This window comes from Rattus norvegicus, chromosome 1 (assembly GCF_036323735.1).
Source record: "Rattus norvegicus strain BN/NHsdMcwi chromosome 1, GRCr8, whole genome shotgun sequence".
In the NCBI taxonomy this organism is placed as follows: domain Eukaryota; kingdom Metazoa; phylum Chordata; class Mammalia; order Rodentia; family Muridae; genus Rattus; species Rattus norvegicus.
In genome coordinates, this window is record NC_086019.1 from 229,785,492 (window position 1) to 229,809,914 (window position 24,423).

The 24,423-nt window shown below is 40.4% G+C and overlaps 1 protein-coding gene across 2 annotated transcripts in view; it reads left to right on the forward strand.

Annotated features, from left to right (window-relative positions):
• Trpm3 (transient receptor potential cation channel, subfamily M, member 3) overlaps positions 1-24,423 on the forward strand; it is an 884,432-nt gene that overhangs the window by 685,751 nt on the left and 174,258 nt on the right. For both annotated transcript variants that reach the window (NM_001191562.1, NM_001354180.1), the window contains exon 8: positions 3,672-3,795. In NM_001191562.1, coding sequence (NP_001178491.1) covers positions 3,672-3,795 — 124 coding nt within the window. The remainder of the gene's footprint in view (positions 1-3,671; positions 3,796-24,423) is intronic.

Sequence of the window (24,423 nt, forward strand, 5' to 3'; positions counted from 1 at the left end):
TCTTTTAAATGGGCTGTTTCATCTTTTATCTGACTCTGCTACCTCCTCCTGCCAGCTGCCCACCCAGCTCCTCACCCCCCACGGGGGCTCCTCACCCCCCAAGAACTGGAAACTCCAAGTCCAAGACACTGGGCATGGCTGTGCTCTGCTTTTCAGCAGTTTCATTCTTTGCTTTCCTCCCGAGGGAAACTCCCGCTCTCTTGCTCGGTCATCAAAGTCTGAGTCTTTTATGTCTTCCTTTTCCAGTGCTTCTCACTCCCTGGTGCCTCTATTTCCACCGACAAAGTTTCCCAGTTGCACAGCCAACTCTGCAACTCTTTCAGAAATGAGCAAACAGAATGGATCCTTTGGTTTCCCCATTTCAACCATTTTTTTGTTTGTTTGCCTCTGCTAAAGCATGAGGCAAATCATAGTCAGCTGCTGGGAACATGGCTGTGGTTGATGTTATTTTGGGGGTTTCTACACCCCTTTATTGCTTTTAAGTATTCATTAGGGTTTCGACCCCACTTCAGATCAGTTCCCAAATAAAAGACACAGAGACCTTTAGCTTTATAATAAGTTTAAACTTAAAAGGTGGGAAAGTATCAATCCTCTATACTATCTTCTCTGTTTCTTTGTCAAAATTACTGAGCTATCACTTGCCATGTTTTGTTTGGGATGCTCCTGTTCCATCAGGCCAACCCTCATGGCAATGTGCTCTTAATTCACTCTATCCTGTGGCAACCCCTTTCTTCTCTCCTTTCCTGCCTGAAACTCCAAAATCCCCGAGAACCTTTCTTCCTTCCCCTCTCTTCTGCCCAACCCAGGCTGTAGGCATCTTTATCAACCAATTATGGATTACTTGGGTGACAGGATTTTCATAACATCATTTGGTGTATGTGAAGATCTCTTCATTAGATGCAACCAGATCTTGGGGACCAGTGTTTAACATTCAAATACTTAGTATAAGTGCCTATGATTTGCCAAAGAGTGATACCGGGACTCAAATAGTAGGCAAAAGCAAAGAGCACTGTATTCTGCAGAAGTCCAGCATGCTGGGTCTACCATCTACCAAGATAGAGGCACCCCAATGAGCTCCCAGGCCTGATTTAAAGCACATTAGGGGAATTCTTGGGAGGGGTAGGTGGCTTCTATCTTAATCTGTGGGCTCTATCTCTAAGGGACATTCCAGAACCTTTGCTTGGGTGTGGGTGGTTGAAAATTGTCACTGACAAAGTCCAGAAACTGTTGCTGACCCATTGCCCTGGCCTCAGGACAGGAGGTGGGGCAGCCTCTGATGGCAGGGCAACTTCTGACTGGCTGCCTGAGGTCTGGTTGTTTTTTTGTTTTTGTTTTCTGTTTTGTTTTGTTTTCAGTGACTGACTTGCCTGGATTTGCCTGGACATGCCTAGTTTTTGGAAACAGAGAGTTAGGCCTAGTCTCCTGAACTGCCAATTTGAAGCCTGACATGGAGTCAGACTAGCCTTTCTCATTAACAGCACCAGACCAACACTATACAAGACAATCTGAAGCAGTCCCATATCATTAAATTAAAATGAAAACCTATTCTTACAATATTTCTATATGTTTAAATAAACCAAAATTCTCACAACTGATCTAAGTTTTTGACTCAATCTGGCTGAAATCCATGCCTGTGAAATTAAATAACTCTCTTGCCTACTGGGTTCCTGCCAGCATCAGATGAACTAATATTCTTTCTATCTTACCTTGGAGTTGCTGATATTTCAGTAATGAAAGCAATGTGCGAACTATAAAATGTACAAATGATAGGCAAAGAATATTATTTTATTACCGTCCTAGAGAACAGGTATTGTCCTGATTTTAAACAGTTATCACTTCATAGCAAAACATGTTTTCACTCCTTGCCACTTGATGTGTAACAGCTCAACAAGCTAGTGAAGTGAGTTAGAAATGAGAATCTGAGACCTGATTGTGCGCTGACTGGATATGCAGACACTCCCTGTCTTTATTCTTTCTGAAGTATAAAAAACTATGATTTAACAAAGTAGACAGTATAATGCTTTGGGAATGTTGCTTTCTATGAGTCAGACTATGTCTTACTAGAAAAAAAGTAAAGCCTTCCAAACAGTGATAACACAAGTCTTCAGCCAGATAGGTTACCACCTTAGAAGATTCCTCTGAAACTCTAAAGGTAGTAACACAACTCTTTCCACTTGGGAGGAGGGGCTGCCTGTTTCAGGGGATACATGTGCACATGTGTGTCTGTGTACACATGCACATGTATTTGGAAGTCAGTAGTCAGCCTGGAGTCTCACTCCTCAGTAGCCACTCACCTCCATTTTTCACACACAGTCTCACATTGGGACCTGGGACTTACTGACCTGGGAACAGGACTAGCTAGCCAGGGTTCCCCAGAGATTCTTCCACATCCGCCTCCCCAGTGCTAAGATTAGAGGGTGTGTGTGACATCTGGCTTTTACAGGGGTGCTGGGAATCCCTTCAGTCTCCATGTTTATGCAGTAAGCATTTTACCACCTGGGCCGTCTCCCCACCCCCTTGTTGACCCATACAATGAATTATATATTCTAGCTAGCCCACATAAAAGACACAAAACCCTGGGTGTTGTATTTACAAGCTGTGTGACTAGACAGGGCAGGCTGGGAGTCATTCTAACTTACATCTCACCCACATGTCCCTTGTTACTTGCTGTTTGAGTTTTTACCCAGGTTTATTCCTGCCCAATCAACTTTGTCCTCTGGATCCACTTCTCCCGCCATGTGTTCCTGGTCCATCTCTTCTTGTGGTGGCCTCCACCTCTCCCTGTCTCCTTTCCCCCTTCTCCCCTTCTCTCTCCTGAGACCCCTCTCACTTGATCCTCAAGTCCTGCCTTTCTCTCTCTACTACCCAATTATGGGCTCTAGCCTTTTATTTATGAATTAACTTTAAACTGGGGAGCAAGTTTATATGGAATCACTTTGTGTATGTGAGAATCTCTCACGGAGGGCAATCAGATCTTGGGAGCCAGTCTTTAGCATTTGAATACATAGGGTAATCCACATAGTATATTGATGCTGAAAAATGCATTACTGAGATGTTACCTTTCTTCCCATAATTAGGTATAACATTACAGCTTGTGGGGAAATGATACTGCAAATCCCTTCTGAGATGCAGATAAGAAATTAAAGGCACATCAATAACAGAATCAGAGGTAGCAGGCACTAATCAGGAAAAGGAAAAGTGTCAACCAGTCACTAAGTCTACTTCCTGTTTTACCCCAAGAGGTTCTGAGACATGGATTTATTTTTTAAATGTAATGCTTTGTAAATTGTCACATTCAAAACAGCCATTGTGTAGAAAAACATTGAAAGAAGTAACTCTGATTATAACAAATTCCCAGTACTCTCTTATGGCCTATAATGTTTCGACTACAGCGTGGGGTGGTTTTGGTTAAAGAATACTGTGCTGGGCATTTTGAAGTAGCCAGAAGGGAGGGGGTTGAGTGTCATCACTGCAAAGAAGCAATAAGTGTATAGAGTGCTAGATGTGGTCAATACCTTGATTTTATTATTCCATAATCCCCCAGATTTTGAAACATCACACTGAACCCTATGAACTATGAGCAATTATGTCTAAATTAAGATAAACTACACACAACCACACAAATTGAAGAGAAGTTGCATTGACCTTACTGACTTTGGTTTTCATTGCAGTCTTATCAATGAATCTTTGAGGGACCAGCTGTTGGTGACAATACAGAAGACCTTCACATACACCCGCACCCAAGCCCAGCACCTGTTCATCATCCTCATGGAATGCATGAAGAAGAAGGAATTGGTATGTTGGCCCTCTTGAAAATGGAGCACTCTTCGTGCTCCCAAATGTTTGCTTCAATGTTTGCCCTTTTCTCTCCTCCTAGCGTTGCTTTCTCAGTACCTTCTGAGGTGCTGTTGGCTCTAGCACTCGTGGGGGGTGGGGCTGTTTGTTTGTTTTGTTTTGTTTTTTTAATCTCAGCTTTAACAAAGTGTGTGTAATATATGTAGCTGGGTTTCCCACTTGTAGCTCATCAAAATACTTCAGATTATCTCAGTCAAATGAGCTGAGGAATGTATAAAATTGGTTTCATCCTGGGAATACCCAGTTGATCCTCTCTTGGGCATGGGGATCCACTTTGCTTGTAAGGAGAGAGTCACCAGGTGTTTCTTGTCACTGTATCATTAGTGACACAACATCCAGGTTAATGTGTTTAAGTAGTGCAGCTGGAAAATAAATTGACTAACCCAGAAGTGCAGAACATCTATACACAGTTCCTGTGGTGCCCTCTTGCTGCTACTTTTTCTTCATCATCATCATCATCATCATCATCATCATCATCATCATCATCATCATCATTATCATTATTATTCTCATTTACATCCCACACATTGCCCCCGGTTTCTGGTCTTCCCACAGTTCCTCATCTCATTGCTCTTTCCCCTTGCCTTGGAGAGGGTCTCCACCCCCTGCCATACTTCACCCTTCCCTTCGGTCTCAAGTCTCTCGATGATTAAGTACATCTTCTCCCATTGATGACTGACCCAGCAGACATCCACTATACATGTGTCAGGGACCTTGGACCAGCCTGCAGCAATCTCTGGGAGGTCCCAGGTTCAAGGTCAGTTGAGACTGCTGGTCTTCCTATGGGCGATCCTCCAGTTCTGCTTCTTCAATCCTTCCCCCAATTCAACCATAGGAGTGCCCGACTTCAGTCCAATGGCTGGGTGTAGGTATCTTCATCTGTCTAGGTTGACTGAAGGTAGGGTCTCTCAGAGGACAGCCATACCAGGCTCTCCTCTGTAAGCTCATCATAGCATCAGTAATAGTGTTAGGCCTTGGTGCCCCACCATGAGATGGATCCCAAACCAAGCCAGTCATTGGACCACCTTTCCTTCAGTCTCTTCTCCATTTTTGTCCCTGCAGTTTTTTTAGACAGAAACAATTCTGGGTCAGAAATTATTAATGTAGGTTAGTAATCCAGCCCCTCTACTTAAAGCCCTGTCTATCTCCTGGAAGTGGTCTCTTCAAGTTCTCTCTTCCTACTGTTGGACATTTTGGCTAAGGTCACCCACCTTGAGTCATGAGAGTCTCTTACCTCCCAGATCTCTGGTGCTTTCTAGAGGGTCCCCCCACTTCCCTCCCCTAAGGCTGCACATTTCTATTCATTCTCCTGGTCAACTGTGCTTCTCTCTTGTGCCCCCCTCCACCATGCCTGATCCTGTTCCCCCTTTCCCCTCCCCTGCCCTCCCCTCTTCCATCCAGGTCTCTCCCTGCCCCCCGCCTCCCATGATAACATTCTTCCTTCCTCTAAGTGGGATTGAAGCATTTTCTGTTTGTTAAACTTCTAAACGGTCTGTGGGTTGTACCCTAAATTTTCTTTTTGGTTAATATTCACTTATCAGTGAGTACATACCATGTAAGTCCTTTTGGGTCTGGATTACCTCACTCAGGATTTTCTAGTCCTACTCTTTTGCCAACAAAATTCATGATGCCCTCATTTAGTATCCCATTCTGTAAATGAACCATGTGTTCTGTATGCATTTCTCTGTTGAAGGGCATCGGGGATGTTTCCAGCTTCAGGCTATTATAAATAAGGCTTCTATGAGCATATGTGCAGCATCTTTTGAGTATATGCCCAGGAGTGCTATAGCTGGGTCTTCAGGTAGAATTATTTCCAGGAACTGCCAAATTGAATTCCAGAATGGTTGTACCAGTTTGCAATGGCACCAGCAATGGAGGAATGTTCCTCCTTCTCCACATCCTCACCAGTATGTGCTGTCACTTGAGTTTTTGATCTTAGCTATTCTGATTGGTGTGAGGTGGAATCTCTGGGTCATTTTGATCTGTATTTCTCTGATGACTAAGGACTTTGAACATTTCCTTAGGTACTTTTTGGTCATTCATGATTTCTCTGTTGTGAATTCCCTATTTAGTTTTGTATCCCATTTTTTAAATTGGGTTATTTGGTTTTTTGGAAGTTAGCTTCCTGTGTTCTTTATATATTTTGGATATTAGCCCTCGATCAGATGTGGAGTTAGTGAAGATTGTTTTCCCAATCAGTAGGCTGCCGATTTGTCCTATTGACTACGTCCTTTGCCTTACAGAAGCTCTTCAGTTTCATGAATGTTGATCTTCGAGCCTGGGCCATTGGTGTTTTGTTCAGGAAATTTCCCCCTGTGCCAACGATTTCCAGGTTCTTTCTCACTTTCTATTCTGTTAGACTCAGTGTATCTGATTTTATGTTGAGGCCTTTGATCCACTTGAACTTGAGCTTTGTACAAGGTGATAAATATGGATCTATTTTCGTTCTTCTACATACAGACCACCAGTTAGACCAGCACGATTTATTGAAAATGCCATTTTTTTTACCACTGTATGTCTTTTGCTTCTTTGTCAAAGATCAAGTGTCCCTAGGCATGTGGTTTTATTTCTGGATCTTCTATTTTATTCCATTGATTGACCTGTCTGTCTCTGTACCAAGACCATTTGGTCTTTATTTATCACTATGGCCTTGTAGTACAGTTTGAGGTCAGGGATGGTGATTCCCCAGAGATCTTTTATTGTTGAAAATCATTTTGGCTATCCTGGATTTTTTGTTTTGTTTTGTTTTGTTTTGTTTTCCATATGAAGTTGAGAATTGTTCTTTTCATGTCTGTGAAGAATTGTATTTGGAATTTTGATGGGGATTGTATTGAATCTGTAGATTGCTTTTGGTAAAATGCCCATGTTAATCATACCAATCCATGAGCATGGAAGATCTTTCCACCTTCTGAGGTCTTCTTCAATTTCTTTCTTCAGGGATTTGAAGTTCTTGTTTTAGAGATCTTTAACTTGCTTGATAAGAGTTACACAAAGATACTTTATACTATTTGTGAATATTGTGAAGGGTATTGTTTCCCTTTTTCTTTCTCAGCCCGTTATTATTTGTATAAAGGAAGGCTACTGGTTTGTTTGAGTTAATCTTATATCCTGCTATTTTGCTGAAGTTGTTTATCAGCTGAAGGAGTTCTCTGGTGGAATTTTGGGAGTCACTTATGTATACTATCATGTCATCTGCAAATAGTGATTGTTTGGCTTTTTCCTTTTCAATTTGTATCCTTAACCTCTTTTTGTTGTCTGATTGCTTTAGCTAGAACTTTGAGTACTATACTGAATAGATGGGGGGGTGGGGGTGGGCAACCTTGTCTTGTGGGATTTTAGTGGGATTGCTTCTAGTTTCTCTCCATTTAATTTGATGCTGGCTGTTGGTTTGCCGTATATTGCTTTTATAGGTATGTGCCATGAATTCCTGATCTCTCCATAACTTTTAACATGAAGAGGTGTTGTATTTTGTTGAAGACTTTTTCAGCATCTAATGAAATGATCATGTGACATTTTTACTTGAGTTTGTTTATCTAATGTTTTACATTGATGGCTTTTCATATATTGAACCATCCCTACATTCCTAGGATGAGGTTAACTGCTCGTGGTGAATGATGGTTTTGATATGTTCTTGGATTCAGTTTGCAAGAATTTTATTGAGTATTTTTGCACCAATATTCATAAGTCAAATTGGCCTGAACTTCTCTTTCTTTGCTGGGTCTTTGTATGATTTAGGTATCTTAGTAACTGTGGCTTCATAGAATGAATTAGGTACTGTTCCTTCTGTTTCTCTTTTGTGGAATAGTTTGAGGAGTATTAATATTAGCTCTTCTTTGAAGGTCTTGTACAATTCTTCACTAAAACCATCTGTCCCTGAGCTTTTTTTTTCTATTTCTATTTCCTTAGGGGTTATAGGACTCTTTGGATAGTTCACCTGATCTTGATTTAACTTTGTTACATGGTATTTGTCTAGAAAAATCATCCATTTTACCTACATTTTCCAGTTTTATTGAGTGCAGGCTTTTGTAGTAGGTTCTAATGATTTTTTTTTAATTTCCTCAGTTCCTGTTGTTATGTGTCCCTTTTCATTTCTCATTTTGTTAATTTGGATATTGTCTCTGTGTCCATTAGCTAGTTTGGATAAGGGTTTATCAATCTTGTTGATTTCTCAAAAAAAAAAAAAAAAAACAAAAAACAGCTCTCGATTTTGTTGGTTCTTTTTTTCTTTCTCTGTGTTTCTAATTGGTTGATTTCAGGCCTGAGTTTGACTATTTCCTGCCATCTACTACTCTTGAGTATGTTTGTTTCTTTCTGTTCTAGAGCATTCAGGTGTGCTGCTATGTTGCTTATATGGGATCTCTTCAATTTCTTTAAGAAGGCACTTAGTGCAATTTTCCTCTTAACACTGCTTTCATTGTGTCTCATAAGTTTGACTATGTTGTGTGTTCATTTGCATTGAATTCTATTTGATTTTTTTTATTTCTTTCCTGACCAAGTTACATTAAGCAGAGAGTTTTTCAGTTTCCATGAGTATGTGGGCTTTCTGCTGTTTTTGTTGTTTCTGAAGTCTAGCCTTAGTCCGTGGTGATCTGATAAAATGCATGAGATTATTTCAATCTTCTTGTATCTATTGAGTCATGTTTTGTGTCTGATCGTATGGTCAATTTTGGAGACGGTTCCATGAAGTGCTGAGAAAAAGCTATATTCTCTTGTTTGGGGGGTAAAATGTTCTGTAGATATCTGTTAAATCCATTTTTTTCATAATTTCTGTTAGTGTTACTGTGTCTCTGTTTAGTTTCTGTTTCAATGACCTGTCCATTGGTAAAAGTGGGCTGTTGAAGTCTCCCACTATTAATGGGGGAGGTTTAAAGTGTTTTGAGCTTTAGTAAAGTTTCTTTTATGAATGTGGGTGCCCTTACATTTGAGCCATAGACATTCAGAATTGAGACTTCCTCTTGGTGGATTTTTCCTTTGATGAATATGATGAGTCCTTCCCTATCTCGTTTGATAACTTTGGGTTGAAAGTCTATTTTATCAAATATTACAATGACAACACCACCTTGTTTCTTGGAACCATTTGCCTGGGAAACTTTTTTTTCCAGCTTTTTACTCTGAGGTACTGTCTGTCTTTGTTACTGAGGTGTGATTCTTGTATGCAGTAAAATGCTGGATCCTGTTTAAGTATCCAGTCTGTTGGTCTCTGTCTTTTTATTGGGGAATTGAGTCTGTTAATGTTGAGAAATATTAAAGACAGATGACTGTTAGTTCCTATTAGTTTTGTTGCTGGAGGTGGTCTTATAAGTGTGTGATTCTCTTCGGTTTGTTGTTTAATGTTTAATTTATTGTGTTTTCTTGGGTGTAGTTACCCTCCTTGTGTTGGAGATGTCCTTCTAGTATTTTCTGTAGGGCTGAATTAGTAGTAAGACATTATTAAAAATTTGGTTTATCATGGAATATTTTGGTTTCTCCATCTATGGTGATTGAGAGTTTTTCTGGGTATAGTATCCTGAGCTAAAATTTGTGTTTTCTTAGGGTCTGGATGACATCTGCCCAGGATCTTCTGGCTTTTAGAGTCTCTGTTGAGATGTCTGGTGTAATTCTGATATGTCTGCCTTTATATGTCATTTGGTCTTTTTCCCTTACAGCTTTTAATACTATTTCTTTTTTCTGTGCATTTAGTGTTTTGGTTATTATAGGAGGAGAGGATTTTCTTTTCTGGTTCAATCTATTTGGTGTTCTGTAGGCTTCTTATCCATTTACAGCCATCCCTTTCTTTAAGCTAGAGAAATTTTCTTCTATGATTTTGTTGAAGATGTTTTCTGGCCCCTTGAGCCAGGATTCTTCATCTTCTTCTATTCCTATTGTTCTTAGGTTTGATCTTTTCATTATGTCTGGAGTTCCTGGGATATTTTGGGTTAGATTTTTTTTTACACTTTGTATCTTCCTTGACTAGTATGTCAATATCTCCTACGGTATCTTCTATGCCCTAGGTTCTCTCTTCTATCTCTTATATTCTGTTGGTGATTCTTGCAGCTCCTGTTTTCTTTCCTGTTGTTCATCTCCAGGGTTGCCTCCATTTGTGTTGTCTTTATTTCTATATTCGTTTTTAGTTCTTGGACCATTTTGTTCAATTCCTTCATCTGTCTGATTGTATTTTCCTGCATTTCTTTAGGGAATTTATTTGCTTTCTCTTTAAGGGTTCCTACCTGTGTGCCTGTGTCTTACTGTATTTCTTTGATGCAGTTATTTATATCCTTCTTAAAGATCTCTATCATCTTCATGTGATGGGATTATAGGTAATTACTTTTATTTTCAGGCATGTTAGAGTATTCAGAGTTTGCTGTGGTGGAAGAACTGAGTTCTGATCGTGTCGAATTGCATTGGGTTCTGTTGCTTGTGATTTTGCACTTGCTCCTTGCTGTCTGGTTATCTTTTGTGTTAACTGGCATGTTGGGTATAGGCTGTAGGAGGGTATTGACCCATGGACCTGGCCTGGGTGTGGAAGCAGACTGGAAGCTTGCTGCTGCTGCTTTAAATGTTTCTTACATCAGTACAAAGATTCTTACAGATGTAATCAGCGATGGTCTGGCAGGGAAAAGAGAAACAATACAAGCTAACACTAAGGAGCCTTTAATATATTCCAGACAGAAAGCTAAGTCTTCCTGTCTATTAACTTTTGCAACTCTCCCAGTAAGAACAAATGGTAACTTTAACTTGCCCTTGAGAAAGCTCACACTCACTTGATGAGTAGCGAGGAAATGAGACATAAAACTAGTTATGGTCAGTCACTATGGGAAACATTTTTACTCACCAATTCTCTTACCCAAACCAGCAGAGTAAATTGCCTGCTCTGGAAAGATTCCCATCAGCTACTCAGAAAACAAACTATTCTCAAAGGCCAACTGAGCTGGTGATGAAGATAACCAACTATTTAGATGGAATAATTGTTTCAGTAAGCAAGGCACTCTTCAGAACACACTCACACACCCTTGTTCATCAGGGCTTCCAGAAGTTTCCAGGCTTGGGATGACAACAGAGAAACCAGAGAAACATCTAATACCTTAAAATCAAGTATATCCAAGTGCATACCCTGCCATCTGGTATAAAGAGGCCAAACAAGCATTAGAGTCTATGGCCATAGCACTGCCATGTTTTTACAAGCAATGGTCAGATTTTCACATGAGTACCGATATGCTGAGGCCAAAGCTAATGGTAGATTCACCATGACAGGACTTTTCAGTAGCACTGAAATTCCTGAAAGAAAGATAATTTTAGAAAAAATATTCTAGGAGCCACTGAAGGTTACAAAACTAAATGAGACTGGATGATTATTTGGGTGTCACATGAGACTATCCTGCAGGATCCTGCTGTATAACTGTCATTTAATCATGAACCCCGAGGAAAAGGTTGAGTGCATTTCTAGGCAAGTTAAGAAATGTGATATGCTCGCAGCTCCAAGCTAAGCAGTAAGTGCTTATCTCTCCACATAAGGACAGAAATGTTAAGGATTCATAAAGTCATATGTAATTTAAATGATTTCCACTTCTGAAGGATAGTGTGGACAATGCTAGATGCTTTACAAATGAGGGGAAGAGAAGGTAGTAATTTCTCCTTTTGCAAAGGCAGTAGAGTAAATTGTGGCATTGTCTCTCTTAGAAGTAAGGCACCCATATACAGCCCAGAACATACAGTTAGAAGGGCTTTGGTGATTAGACAAGATGCATGAAGCAAAGAAGTGCAGGCCGACAGGAGCCAGATGTAGATTGCTCCTGAGAGACACAGCCAGAATACAGCAAACACAGAGGCGAATGCCAGCAGCAAACCACTGAACTGAGAATAGGACCCCCGTTGAAGGAATCAGAGAAAGAACTGGAAGAGCTTGAAGGGGCTCGAGACCCCTTATGAACAACAATGCCAAGCAACCAGAGCTTCCAGGGACTAAGCCACTACCTAAAGACTGTACATGGACTGACCCTGGACTCTGACCTCATAGGTAGCAATGAATATCCTAGTAAGAGCACCAGTGGAAGGGGAAGCCCTGGGTCCTGCTAAGACTGAACCCCCAGTGAACTAGATTGTTGGGGGGAGGGCAGCAATGGGGGGGGGAGGATGGGGAGGGGAACACCGATAAGAAAAGGGAGGGGGAAGGGGGATGTTTGTCCGGAAACCGGGAAAGGGAATAACACTCGAAATGTATATAAGAAATACTCAAGTTAATAATAAAAAAAAAGAAGGGCCTTGGTGTAAAGTAGTCCCTACCAAGCTGAAGCACATGGCATACAGAACAAAAGTAACACTGACTGACAGTGAAATTCCTCTCTGTCTTATACTTAGCTGTCCTTTGATTGATTACCTTTAAAGATTCCATGAGATATAATGTTCTAAGATAAATCTAACCAGTTCAGCTAAAGCACCTGGTCCTCTGGCTAATGTAGCATCTTTCTCTTGGCCACAGCCAATTAGCTTACACAGTGAAGAGCACCACTAGAAACAGCATCACGTATTTACTTGGTGAAATGTGGGTCTCACAGTAGGATGGCCTGATGGAAAGAAAACATGTCTAGATGAATCCATTGATGTTTCCAGCAGATGACGCATCTCTGCTTGACACAGAGGCACTACTGTACCTTCCACTAGCTTCATATCACCCTTGAAACTCATTTCTCCTCTGCTTATCCAAAACCTGTAATCTTCTAAGAAAATAATATTGTCCCTAGAAACCAGCCTTCTCCAGGATTGCCCTCTGCTCACACATGAATTTTAAAGTCATATTGTCAAATCTATATGCATGCACCGTACTGAATAGAAACAGCAAGTACATCGACGACTCGTTCCCCTCATACTCAATAGAGACATGCCTTTGAGAGAAATCGAGGCCTATACACTTATCCAATTGTTTCGCCTCCATCCCAGTAAGACTGCAAAATATCCTGATCTACATTTCATTCTTTTTATCTGGTGTCTCAGTGGGGAGTTCTCTTTAGCAAATGGTTCTCCTAGCACTGGCCACACATCCCCTCTCATCATGCTTCCTCTGTGATACTGCCCTAGGAAGGATGTTTGCTTCGCTTTGTTTTGTTTTGTTTTTCAATAACCCTCTTTATTACTCTATTTGTGGGTTCCATCTTTCCACTTTGCCAACTTTTCAATGGCATTACTTTCTTCTCACTCTCAAACTGCTATTTCCTCTCCTCCTTCCCTTTTTGGAGCCACACCATGTGCCGTTTTGGTATTTCCCTTTGTGTCATTTTTAAGAGAATTTAAAATCTTCTACCATGGGAGATTGCATCAATTTCTCCTTGAAATTCTGACAAATTTCTCCTTTATGTGTTTTGAGATTGTGTTCCTAAGTTCATGAGATTTTATACTTGGCTCTATTCTGTAGTGAATCGTTGTCTGTCATGATTCATCAACCTTATTTGTTCCTGACAATGTCTCTGCCTCACATTTCACCTCATCTGGTATTAATACAATTACACCAGCTTCTCTCAATTCATACTTTCCTGAAAATGAAAGCTTCCATGCTCTTTCTTTCATTTCCAGTCTTTCTATACCTTACTGCTATGTGCATTTCTCAGGATATATAGCTCTCATTATTAATATTTTCTAGATAGAGCTAATATGGTAAGCTTGGCCTATTTGCATGTGCTCTGAGCGCTCTGCCCTAAGTAAACTTTTCACATTTTATTCAGTCAACAAGACACTCTGACCTTTGAGTATTTCAACATAGTGCCCATTTTTTCTGGGTAGCAACACCCCTCTTGCTGGATTCAACAATGACCTGTTTGGATGTTAGTCACAAAACTATTTCTGGAAACCTCTCTCTCCTCATCTCCACAAGCATAATTGAAACTTGCTTTGGATGTGTTGCTTGCTTTCCCATTGTTCCTTTAAATTTAAATGTCTATAAACAACAAGCAGTCTCCCCAACTCACTTCCCACTCCTACACCTCCACAACTCCCTGCCTCCCACACCTCTACAATACCCTGCCCTCCAGTTCTCACATCATTTCCTCAGTCCTGTGAACCTCAGCTCCTCCCTTTTTCTCTCTCTACACTGCCACACCAGCCAATCACTGCCAAGCTGTCTTGGCATTCTTTTGATATTGTTTCTGGTGTTTGCCTCCTTGGCTCTGATTCCACTTTCCTTTACTAGACCTATAGGGATTGTTTCCCCGATCTTGGGAGGGAGACCCCTTTTCTCCTCCTTTAGGCTTTCTGCACACTGCTTCTGGCTTCACACTTAGAAGCACAGTGCAGATTACCCTTGTGATTGGGTAGCTTCACTGTCTCCAAATTAATCCAGCTTTTTATTCTGGATGCAACTGGGCATGCCGCATAGTACTGCATAGTTCCCACAAGATCACTTTTCTCTACCACCCTTCTCTTCTATTGACTCATTCAGGCTTCCCAAGTTCCCAGTTCATTTAATCAAAACAAACCATTTTTTTTTCTGCTGCGGTTTCCACTTGTTCAAATCATATGGAATGGAGAGCATCCAGTTGGGACATTTTGTAACTGTTTAGTACAACTTCAGCACAAAAGTACAGGGAATACATTCCAGTTGCCTTGTAGCCTATGCCTGAGCTGCTCATAGTGGAAGCTCAAGTTGGGTCCCTCACACAATTCTCTCTACTAGTCTTTTCAGTAACCTAGACTAAATAGCAGGTATTTTAAATGAGCTACCTGACCTCAGGGGCAGGGAATTGATCACATGAAGTTGATTTTAATAATGACCCATTGAGTCGTTATTTTACATAAACCTATTTCATTTATTACTTATCTCCAAACAAAGGATTCATACACTAGACTTTCCCCATAAAGGCAAAATGTGATTCCACAGTTATGTCGGAAGATAAAAATTGAATAAAAGACTAATGACTAATTACTACTTAATTAGAAGTTATTTTGGGGTGGTAGAGAGGAATCTAAATTATATTCTTATCTCAAAATCTAGAGCAATATGCAGCTCTATCTCATCACGTGATTTTGTATAAAAACTTCGAGAGTTGTTATAATTGCATCACTTTTATTTCTCCTAAAGTTCTGAGACCAACATAGTTACCCTGTGGGTTTATTTTGGCTTTCAGTTGTATGTTCAGATTTTACTGAAGACCTGATGACTTAAACCTTAAAGATGGCATGGAAATCTCTTTTAATTATAATTTGTGATAAAAATTCATTTAACATTGTAATTTCCTGAGTATTTGAGAGACTGCGATGTAGCTCCCAGCTGCTGTGAGATGAAGCATGGTTTTCCTACTTACTCCCTTATAGAAGGTTCTCATTTGTAACAATGATTCTAAAATCAATAAACACAGAAATGGCAATTAAGGACATTTATCCAGTTTATCAAATTAGGATGGGCAGGAAGGAAAATGAAACAATTTTTCCTTAAACTTTATCAGTTAAAAAGCACTGGATCTTTTAAACTGGATCAATTAAAGAGATTGGATCACTGTCCAATCTTAGTCAACTTGGACTGCAACTGAGTAAGTAGCTTATAAACTGAGTTTATTGCCTAATGTTCTGGGATGCAGTAAGTTTTGGAACAAGGTACCAGCACACTGGGCATTTAGTAGGGAATTTATCATAGATGATGGCTTTTTGATGAGTCTCCAAAGGATAAAAGGGGTAAGCAAGCTTCTTCAAATCATGTTTTTGAAGATTCTAATCCCATTCATGACAGTGAAGCTTTAAATAAGTTCCCAGGCACCATACTCGGTGACATGACATTGGTGATTAAGTTTCAGTATATGAAAGGACTGCTCACAAATATCCAGAGCATGGTGATCATAGAGACATCTCCTGGTAAACATGAAAAAGAGCAGCACGGGGCTGGGGAAGGGTACGTTCTATCACTTTTAACTCCCAACATAATGGAGACACAGTCAAATAAGCGCAACTGATGGGTTACTCATCTACTGGCAGCAGCCGAAGCTGTGACACTTCATTAGCATCATAGTCTTCCTTGGGTAGGGCACCATAAGGTAAGGAAATACAAAATGTGCTAACAAGACAAAGGAAGGGGGATCAAGAGTGATGTAGATGTGTGGTTCATGTATGAAGTTCTCAAAAACCTTAAATGAAAAGCAATGTGCTAATGGAGACAATGGAAGCAAGGACTTTAGCACCAGTCTATCTCCTTTTCAGACACTTCTTTGGAGTTCTGGGAATTCAATTTTCTCCTCCCTCTGAAACCTTCCTATCAGTCTAATTTAGACTCTGAACTTTGCATTTTCTTTGTACTTCTTTTTTAAATTAATTATTTTATTCTATTTATTTACATACCAAATGCTGCCCCTCAGTCCCCCCTCAGAGTTCTTCACCCCATCTCCCCTCCCCTCTGACTCTGAGAGGATGCTCCCCCATTCTCAGGCTAACCCCTGGTATCCCCCACTTCCCTGGGGCATTCATTCTCTACAGGATCAGGTACATCCTCTCCACAGAGGCCAAACAAGGCAGTCCTCTGCTACATTTATGCCGGGGACCTTGGACCAGCCCGTATATGCTCTCTGGTTGATGGCTTAGTCTGTGAGACTTCCCAAGGTTCTGGGTTAGTTGAGACTGTTATCCTTCCTAGTCGTATAGTCTCCCACATTCTGGACCTTTGCTCATACCCTCATTCTTGCTAGCTCTGACTACTACTGTTCTATAGAAGACTGGTTTGGTGAGTCTCTATTCCTACCATACACTGCATGGGTTGGCAAATTTCCATGGACAGTAGAGAGTGCTTAAGAGTTTGCACATGGGCACATGCTATATGTCTTGGCTCTTCAACAGCCCTGCAAAATCTCAAGCCATTCTGAATGTCTTAGCCACAGAAGAACAAGCCATTAACAGGACTTCACCAACAGATGGAATTATATTGGCCTCATGCCAGATCCTCCTATTGACACAGAGAAAAGCATGTCATCTGTTGGAATATAAACTATGGTGATGCTTTTCTACTATAGTCCAATCTGAAAATCCATCAATCCTTTATTAATGCTTCCTGGTAACAAAACTAACCTTCTTAACTTGTTCTTATTTCCTAATTCCCTATATGTTTTCATAGGTGGAGCACCCTCATTTGTCACATTCTACACCAGATCCTCCCTCCCCTCCTCCCCCTCTTCTCCCTCCCTCCCTATCTCTCTTGCTCTTCCTTTTGTTTCTCTCTGTCTCTCTCTCTTTCTTTCTGTCTATCCTTCTCTTTCTCTGGGTGTATCTCTCTGTGTTCCTCTCTCTGTCCCTCTGTCTCTCTCTGTCTCTCTGTCTCTCTGTCTCTCTCTCTCTCACACATACACACACACACATACACACATACACACACACATACACCTGCAATACACTTAACTCTTAACTCATTAATATAAGCTTTTAAGAACCAAACCTACATTTTATTCATTATTCCATTTTCCCTACAATCACTGAGGCCCTAATGCGCTTAATAAATACCACAGTCTGTACATAATAGACACACAATAGATATTGGTTTACTGAATTACCTAGTGAAAAAAATCAGGTGGACATAAAATGTTGGCAAAATGCTTTGAATCCACATATTTCATTAAAATCTGTGCTAACAAGAGCATATCTCCTCAGGGAACTGCAGATTTAGTTTCTGACCTAGATTTGATCCAGGCCATCTGTTCCAGTCTTTTGACCTGTGGGAAACCATCTAATCTGGTGACTACATGAAGCGAGCTCTAGAAGCAGACAAACCTGGATTCCACTCTGACTTCATGACTACAGTGGCGTAGCTAGCACTGAATCTCATGATCTCAGCTTTAAAACACAATCACCCCAGTTTCAGCATGTTCTAGAATCTATTATTTTTTCATGTTGATCCAGACCACATTTTGATTTTTTCCAAAGTTAATAAGACAAACATCAATCTATTAGAAAATTAAGGATTCTCTGAGGAACCTTCAAGCCCCATATCACCAACCAAATGCAAAGCTAAAAGGTATCCAGATGCTATATGTCTTCTCGTGCTCCCCAAAAGAGTCCTGACCTCTGGAGATGATAAATCTCCCCTAGATGCTAGAGAAGACTGTTGTCTATGCCTTAAAAATGAATCTAAATACCTAAATTCCATCATCATCCAGTGCAGGGAAAGTAAATGTTTCTCTGATGGCAGAAGATGGTGCTGGCATTGAAGCTCAAGTCTCCATGTTCAGGAAAATAAGGACAACTCTCTACCCTTCCTTTCAGGGATTCATTAAAGTCAAGCAAACATGAACTCTAAAGCAGACCCAGCTCCTACTCAAGAAGATAGCATGACATTCCTGAGAAACAAGCCCACATCCACAAATGCCAATTGCTTACGAAGATAGACATGTGCAAGGCTCTTACTATCGTTAACAGGGGTGGAGTGGAGCCTCAGCATCATGGGAACATTCCCAGGGACCATCACTACTTCCACCCGAGATCGTTGGGAGAGTTAAGAGTCAGCTGTTTAAAGAATATTAGACATCAGAAGCTACACAACGAATATTAGCAAAGTGGGGGGCTCCTAGGAAGCATTCAGTTATTAATTGCCATTACGGCGATTTTATAAATCACTACAGGACTAATCAAAGCATATGCCCAGATGTCTCCTTTTCCGGTTGGATTTTCCCTAGGCCTCAATGAAATGTCAGGGAGTGATACTTTGTCACCAGTGACCTGTCATTGTGTCATGCTGTTCAATCTTCCCTCCTTCCTCACATTAATAAACTAGTTACAAGAAATGTATGCGACCTCTGGATGACATGAAAAGGAACAAGTTAGATCTTCTTGAGAGAGGAACCCAAGTGGAAGGACAGAGCATTAGAATAGCCATGCTAGTGATGGCTGAGTGACAAGTCACCCCAGCATCGTTACTGCATCCAATGGTTTTAAAATAACCAATGGCATTGCGGCACTGAGATCAGACTTTTATCTACTTGGCATAATTTCAGCAACAAATCCAATAACATGTCTATGCACTACTTGACACATTTTGTAATCTGTAAAGTCAAGTACTGAGAAACCCACAGCTACAGGAGACGCCTCTACTCTGCAACAGAATGAACGTAGTGCTCAAACCACTCAGTACTGGTTTTGCTCCTATTGACAGACAACAGATTCTTAAACATAAATAAATAAAACTTGATTTTCAGGGCTGGAGAGATGGTTCAGTGGTTAAGAACACAGCTCTTACAGCAGTCCTGAATTCAGTTCCCAGCAACAGCATGGTTGTTCACAGCCATCTGTAATGGGATCTGATGCCCTCTTCTGGTGTGTCAAAAGACAATGACTGTGTACTCAGAAACATAAAAATAAATAAATAAATAAATAAATAAATAAATAAATAAATCCTTCCTTTTCAACATAGAACCAAATTGTAAATTTTCATATACTTTTAATATGAGCATTTGATTCTTAGAAAAAAATGTATGTAGAATTTCCTCCTAATTTGAACTAACCTGGTCACATACAAAATTATTCTTACTGTTATTTAGTTTTATTCACTTTCTACCTCACTTTGAGCAGCTTCCAAATTAAGAAATTTTTTTTCTTTTCCTCAACAAAAAGTAAAACACAACTTAGAGCTTCTTAACTTTTACCACAAAAATGCCTTACTCTCCCCAGGAAGAGTTATTTCCAGTATTTATTTTTGTTTGTTTGTTTATGATTTCTAATTTCTAGTAGATTTAGTTTCTTTGAAACTTTGGGAGCAAGTATTTTTGATCTAATGTATAGAGTATTTTGTGGATTATACCATTTAATTTATTCATAATCAAACAGTATAGTGTGAGGCTGGTTGATTCAAGGCACTCAATGCCACCTCTAAATGTCCATACAGCATAGTACTTAGCTAGTGGTCTATATTTTTTCATCTTGTGGCACATGCACTTTCCCCCCCATATCCCCTTCATAAGAAAGTCAACTGTGTCTTCCTTGACTGTTATATCCTGGCCAAAGGAGAAACTGTTACCCATAAAAAAAAAAATAGGCAAATATCTACTAAGTGAATACATTTATTTGTTAATGCTATCAAATTAGTCTACATTCCACACATTTTCTTAATGAAGCCATTGACAACCATTTTACTTTCAAAACTTTTTCTAGTAGCTTACCCAACCATCCCATGCCACCCAAAAACCTCTGCTAATTAAACTCATGTTGACCTTGGCTCTGTCACCTGTCCCTCCTCTAACACAGAACACAATCAGAATGATTGACTTTCTACATTTCGACTTAAAAAATGAAGCAGACATCTCTTAACCCTCTATTCACTGATACACCACAGTGTAAATCCAAGACTTCTAAGCACTGCTGGTGCACGTCTTTAATCCCGACGTCTGGGAAGCAGAGGCAGGAGGATTGTACAAGGAGTCACAGGCTAACCTCACCTACATACCAAGACTGTCACAAAGCTCCTGAAACCACAAGTTTATCCAGAAACTTCCATCCCATTTAGAATTATCTACTACTTATTCTTAACAAATCTTAATTGTTTGGCATTTTCAATAAGCAAGTTGAAATTTTCTGCCACTGACAGTGTCCAGAAAATGCTATTCCAAAACATTGCTTTAATATATTGACCAAGATACTTAGAAAAATGGTAGCCTTGCTAAGCCTCTCTGTATTTGCTTTCAAGCTAGATAGGTCCTGTAGAGAACACAGTGATTAAGAACATTCAGAAAATTAACCTCTATTGAGAACGTAGAGGCAGAAAGGAAGGAAACTCCCCAGAGACTAAACCTCCTTCTGCCCTCCTCAAAGTCCATACATCTCCCTCTAAACAAGCAGTTCTCAACCTGTGGGTCCCTTTGGGAGACAAATGACCCTTTCACAGGGGTCACACATCCTCTATGTGCTTATCAGATACTTACATTATGATTCATATAGTAGCAAAATTACAGTTATGAAGTAACAATAAAATCATTTTATGGTTGGGGTCAGCACAACATGAGGAACTGTATTAAAGGGTTGCAGCATTAGGAAGGTTGAGAACCTCTGATCTAGACCATTTACTCTACAGATACACTAACCACATATACAGCACCTCTCTGACCTCACTGAAGGAATGAGTCAACAGACCCTTGCCATTTTCTTGGTGGTCTTGCCTAATTATTCTCCTCCAGGAATAGCTCAAGCAGGTTTTCAAAACCATTATCTGTGAAGATCAAAATAAACATGAATTAGAAAACATAAATTAAAAACTAATCAAAGACAGGGCTTACTGTGTAACCCCAATCCCTTTGCCTTCTCCACTGTTCATACTTCTATTGATTTTTCTCTTGCCCTCCTCCCAGGGCATGCTAGATGTCCCTAAAAGTAGGGCTCAAAATGGTAAAAACTAGGCTAGGATTTCTCCCTTCCCAGCCTGTGTTTTCTGAACTGATTGATGTCAGAGCAGAACTCTAACAGGTAGACAGGTCAAGCATCTTCCATGCAGACTAGGGAGCCTGTCTCCACTTCTAAGCTGAAGGCTTCCACCAAGTGACCTAAGGGATGAATTTCTATGATGCATTTTTCTCCTTTAGACCTCTTGAGGTTTCTCTGCACCCTTTTGTTAATCACATCCCATCCCAGCACTTGGAAGGCTGAGGCAGGACTGCAGGACTGTATATGAGTACATGCCTTCCCTCTAACCCGTCTTCCCAACCAGTCAAACCATCCCATCAGTTTCTACAGCCATTTAGCCTTATGCATAGTCATCAACACAAATTAAGATTTTCAAATTGCAAGCACTGAAATCCCAAATTATTTCTGGTTCTCCGTTTCCTCTGGTTCTTTAAAAGTAAAAGCCAGGTTCTCCAGTTCTCATCCATGAAATTTACTGAAGTTCAAAACTGAAACGTTGGGGTTGGGGATTTAGCTCAGTGGTAGAGCGCTTGCCTAGGAAGCGCAAGGCCCTGGGTTCGGTCCCCAGCTCCAAAAAAAAAAAAAAAAAAAAAAAAAAAAAAAAAAAACTGAAACGTTCCGGATGCTGGACCCAATCCAGTTTCTGTAGGTCCTAACCAACAACCGCAAGCCTCTGGAGATACCAGACCCTCATAGGCCACAAAATGACCCACAGTGCCCACCTCAAAGGGACATGTTCCTCCTCAGCACAAACTTCCTTGGGATAGAGTTTTAAGCAGTGGAGTCCGAGACTACTTGAAATTTAGAACAACCAAGACTTCCTTGGCTACCCACACTTTAGCTTATTTGATTCAAACACCTGGGGCCTATCCCATAGGATGTAAACCAGTTGATTGTGACTTTCAAACACTTATAGAGCAAAGTTTTGCTCAAACATACTCAGATAACTCGGCACACAAATCCATAAGATTTGAGAATACTGACCCACTGCCCTTGGGTGTAGCAAAAACATAGGAGCACAGAGGATACCATGTTACCTGTGTCTGCTTACCTAATGCTGGGGCAAGCTATCACTCAAGTTCTACACCAGTTCTTCTATCAAATGATGGTAGAAGAGAATGTTCCTTAGACTAATTAAGCTTAGTAGTACTGTGTATGGAAAAACAAACAAGGCTTAACACATAGGAAAAAAAACACAGACTTCAATCACAGTAAGTTCCTAGAATGCCTTCAACACTTCTGCTTACAATCAGCAGACTAACAGAAACTTAATATACCATGGCCAATTAGCTTGCAACTGATTACAGCTTAACAATCAACTGATGCTGTCTTACAGAGTCCATTGGCGAAAAGGTCTCCAGAAACCAGCTAAAATTCACTTGCTGTGATTAAGGTCATATTGATCTTTGAAGCACTGCTCAAAAACACTCAGCCCAAGTTGATGGCCTTCCACAAGTTGTACTTGCCTCCCATGGCAGGGCGTGCTCTGTATATATCTTATGGCCATGAGAAGAAACCTTTTATCTATCAATGAAACAAGTTCTGGGTCATGGGTCAAGCTTCAGACCAGTACAACATAGTACAATGGTAGAGAAGTCATGGGAATTGTCTTAGATAATGAACTATCCATAAATTACATAAAGTTGATCTGAATTTCATCTTTATAATACGTTCGATGAGATAGAGAATGTTTTGAAAGCCTCTGGCTAAGTTGGGCTTGCAATATCAGAGCGGCTACCCAGCCTGCCCTAAGAGAAATGAAGGGAGTTGCACAGCTGGCTCCTGCGGATCTCACACAGGATTCTTTTTTCACCTGGCTGAGGGCCAAAGGCCTAGCTAACTGTTTGCCCTGTGTGCTAGGTCCCCCACATAAGACAAGCAGTTTACGCAGATAAAAGCTGTCGTTTGCTCTACCAGGGTCTCTCCTATGAGAAAGGGGGGAAGATAGACTCAGTGCTGTTACCTGATTTGGGTTTGGTACTAGGACTCAGACCTGGCATCCCAGGGAAAAGTCTATCTTTCTTTCTTAGCACAGAAGGAACAAACTCAACACAGCACTGCAAGAGAAAACTAGTTCAGATATTTTTTTTACTTACAAATCCTGGGCAAGGAGGGTGTGAGAGTCTGGAAATAGACCTCCATCCTGTGGTGTATGAGAAGAGCAAGAGAGAGAAAAGAGAGAAAGCATGCGCAGAAACTAGCACTGTGTTTAAGGGAACAGGGTGTGAGTTAGTTTAATTGCACCTGCAAATACATGAATGGTCCCTTTAAAGGAAACTGGGAACACTAAGAGCATGGGCTGCTAAGCAAGAGCCTCTCTCTGGCCACTGGCTTGTATCGTTTGTAGACCTAGATTGGCAAGGGTGACAGAGCTTTGCTTCAGTTAAACTTATACTCCAGATGGATGGCAAGACACCAGTGCGAAGTTATAAGCACTCACTGCTTGTGGGGGAGAAGACACAGCTTCTTAGAAAACATCTTCCAGGACTGGAGAGACGGTCGTTGGTGGAGAATGCATATTGCTCTTGCAGAAGACCTGAATTTGGTTCCCAGCACCTGCACAGGGTGGCTCACAACCACTTATACGTCCATCTCACATACAATACCCACAAAGACACTCAGGCACATACATAATTTTTTCATCTTAAAAATATAAAAAAAATTTCTAATGAACAGGGATTTCATTTTTGGAGGTCTGAACCTCTTGGGCAATTGAAATATTCTAGGAATAAAAATGATGTAGGCCTGACAGTTAGTTGTTCACCTACTTTAAATCTCCGGTCTTCCGTGGAATGCCTTCACTGCTGGCCAAGTGATTTGGGACCGGATCCTTCAGGCTCTTGCTTCATCCTCCAGAAAAGTGAGATGATAATATCAAAATCAAGAGACTGGGGATAAATGAATGATATATGAAGAGAACACAATAAACACTCAAAAATATTTTATTATAATAGATGGAGTATTATTTACATATCACTTTATATATAACAAAGAGTGTTTCAAATTTAATTTAATACTGAAGTAGACTTTTGCTGGGATAGCACCACTTTAAAAATACTCAATGATACCATATTTGGTGTCCAGTGTCATGTCCAGTGTCATTTCTTGGTTTGTGACAATCTTGAACCAAGACCATCTTTGTGCAAGTTATAGATTCTAACTAGCAAGTATGAACAAGTTAAAGTCACTTTAAAGAAGGCACTTTATGTTTTCAAGTTTGAGATTACTGGAGAGACTCCCCTGCTA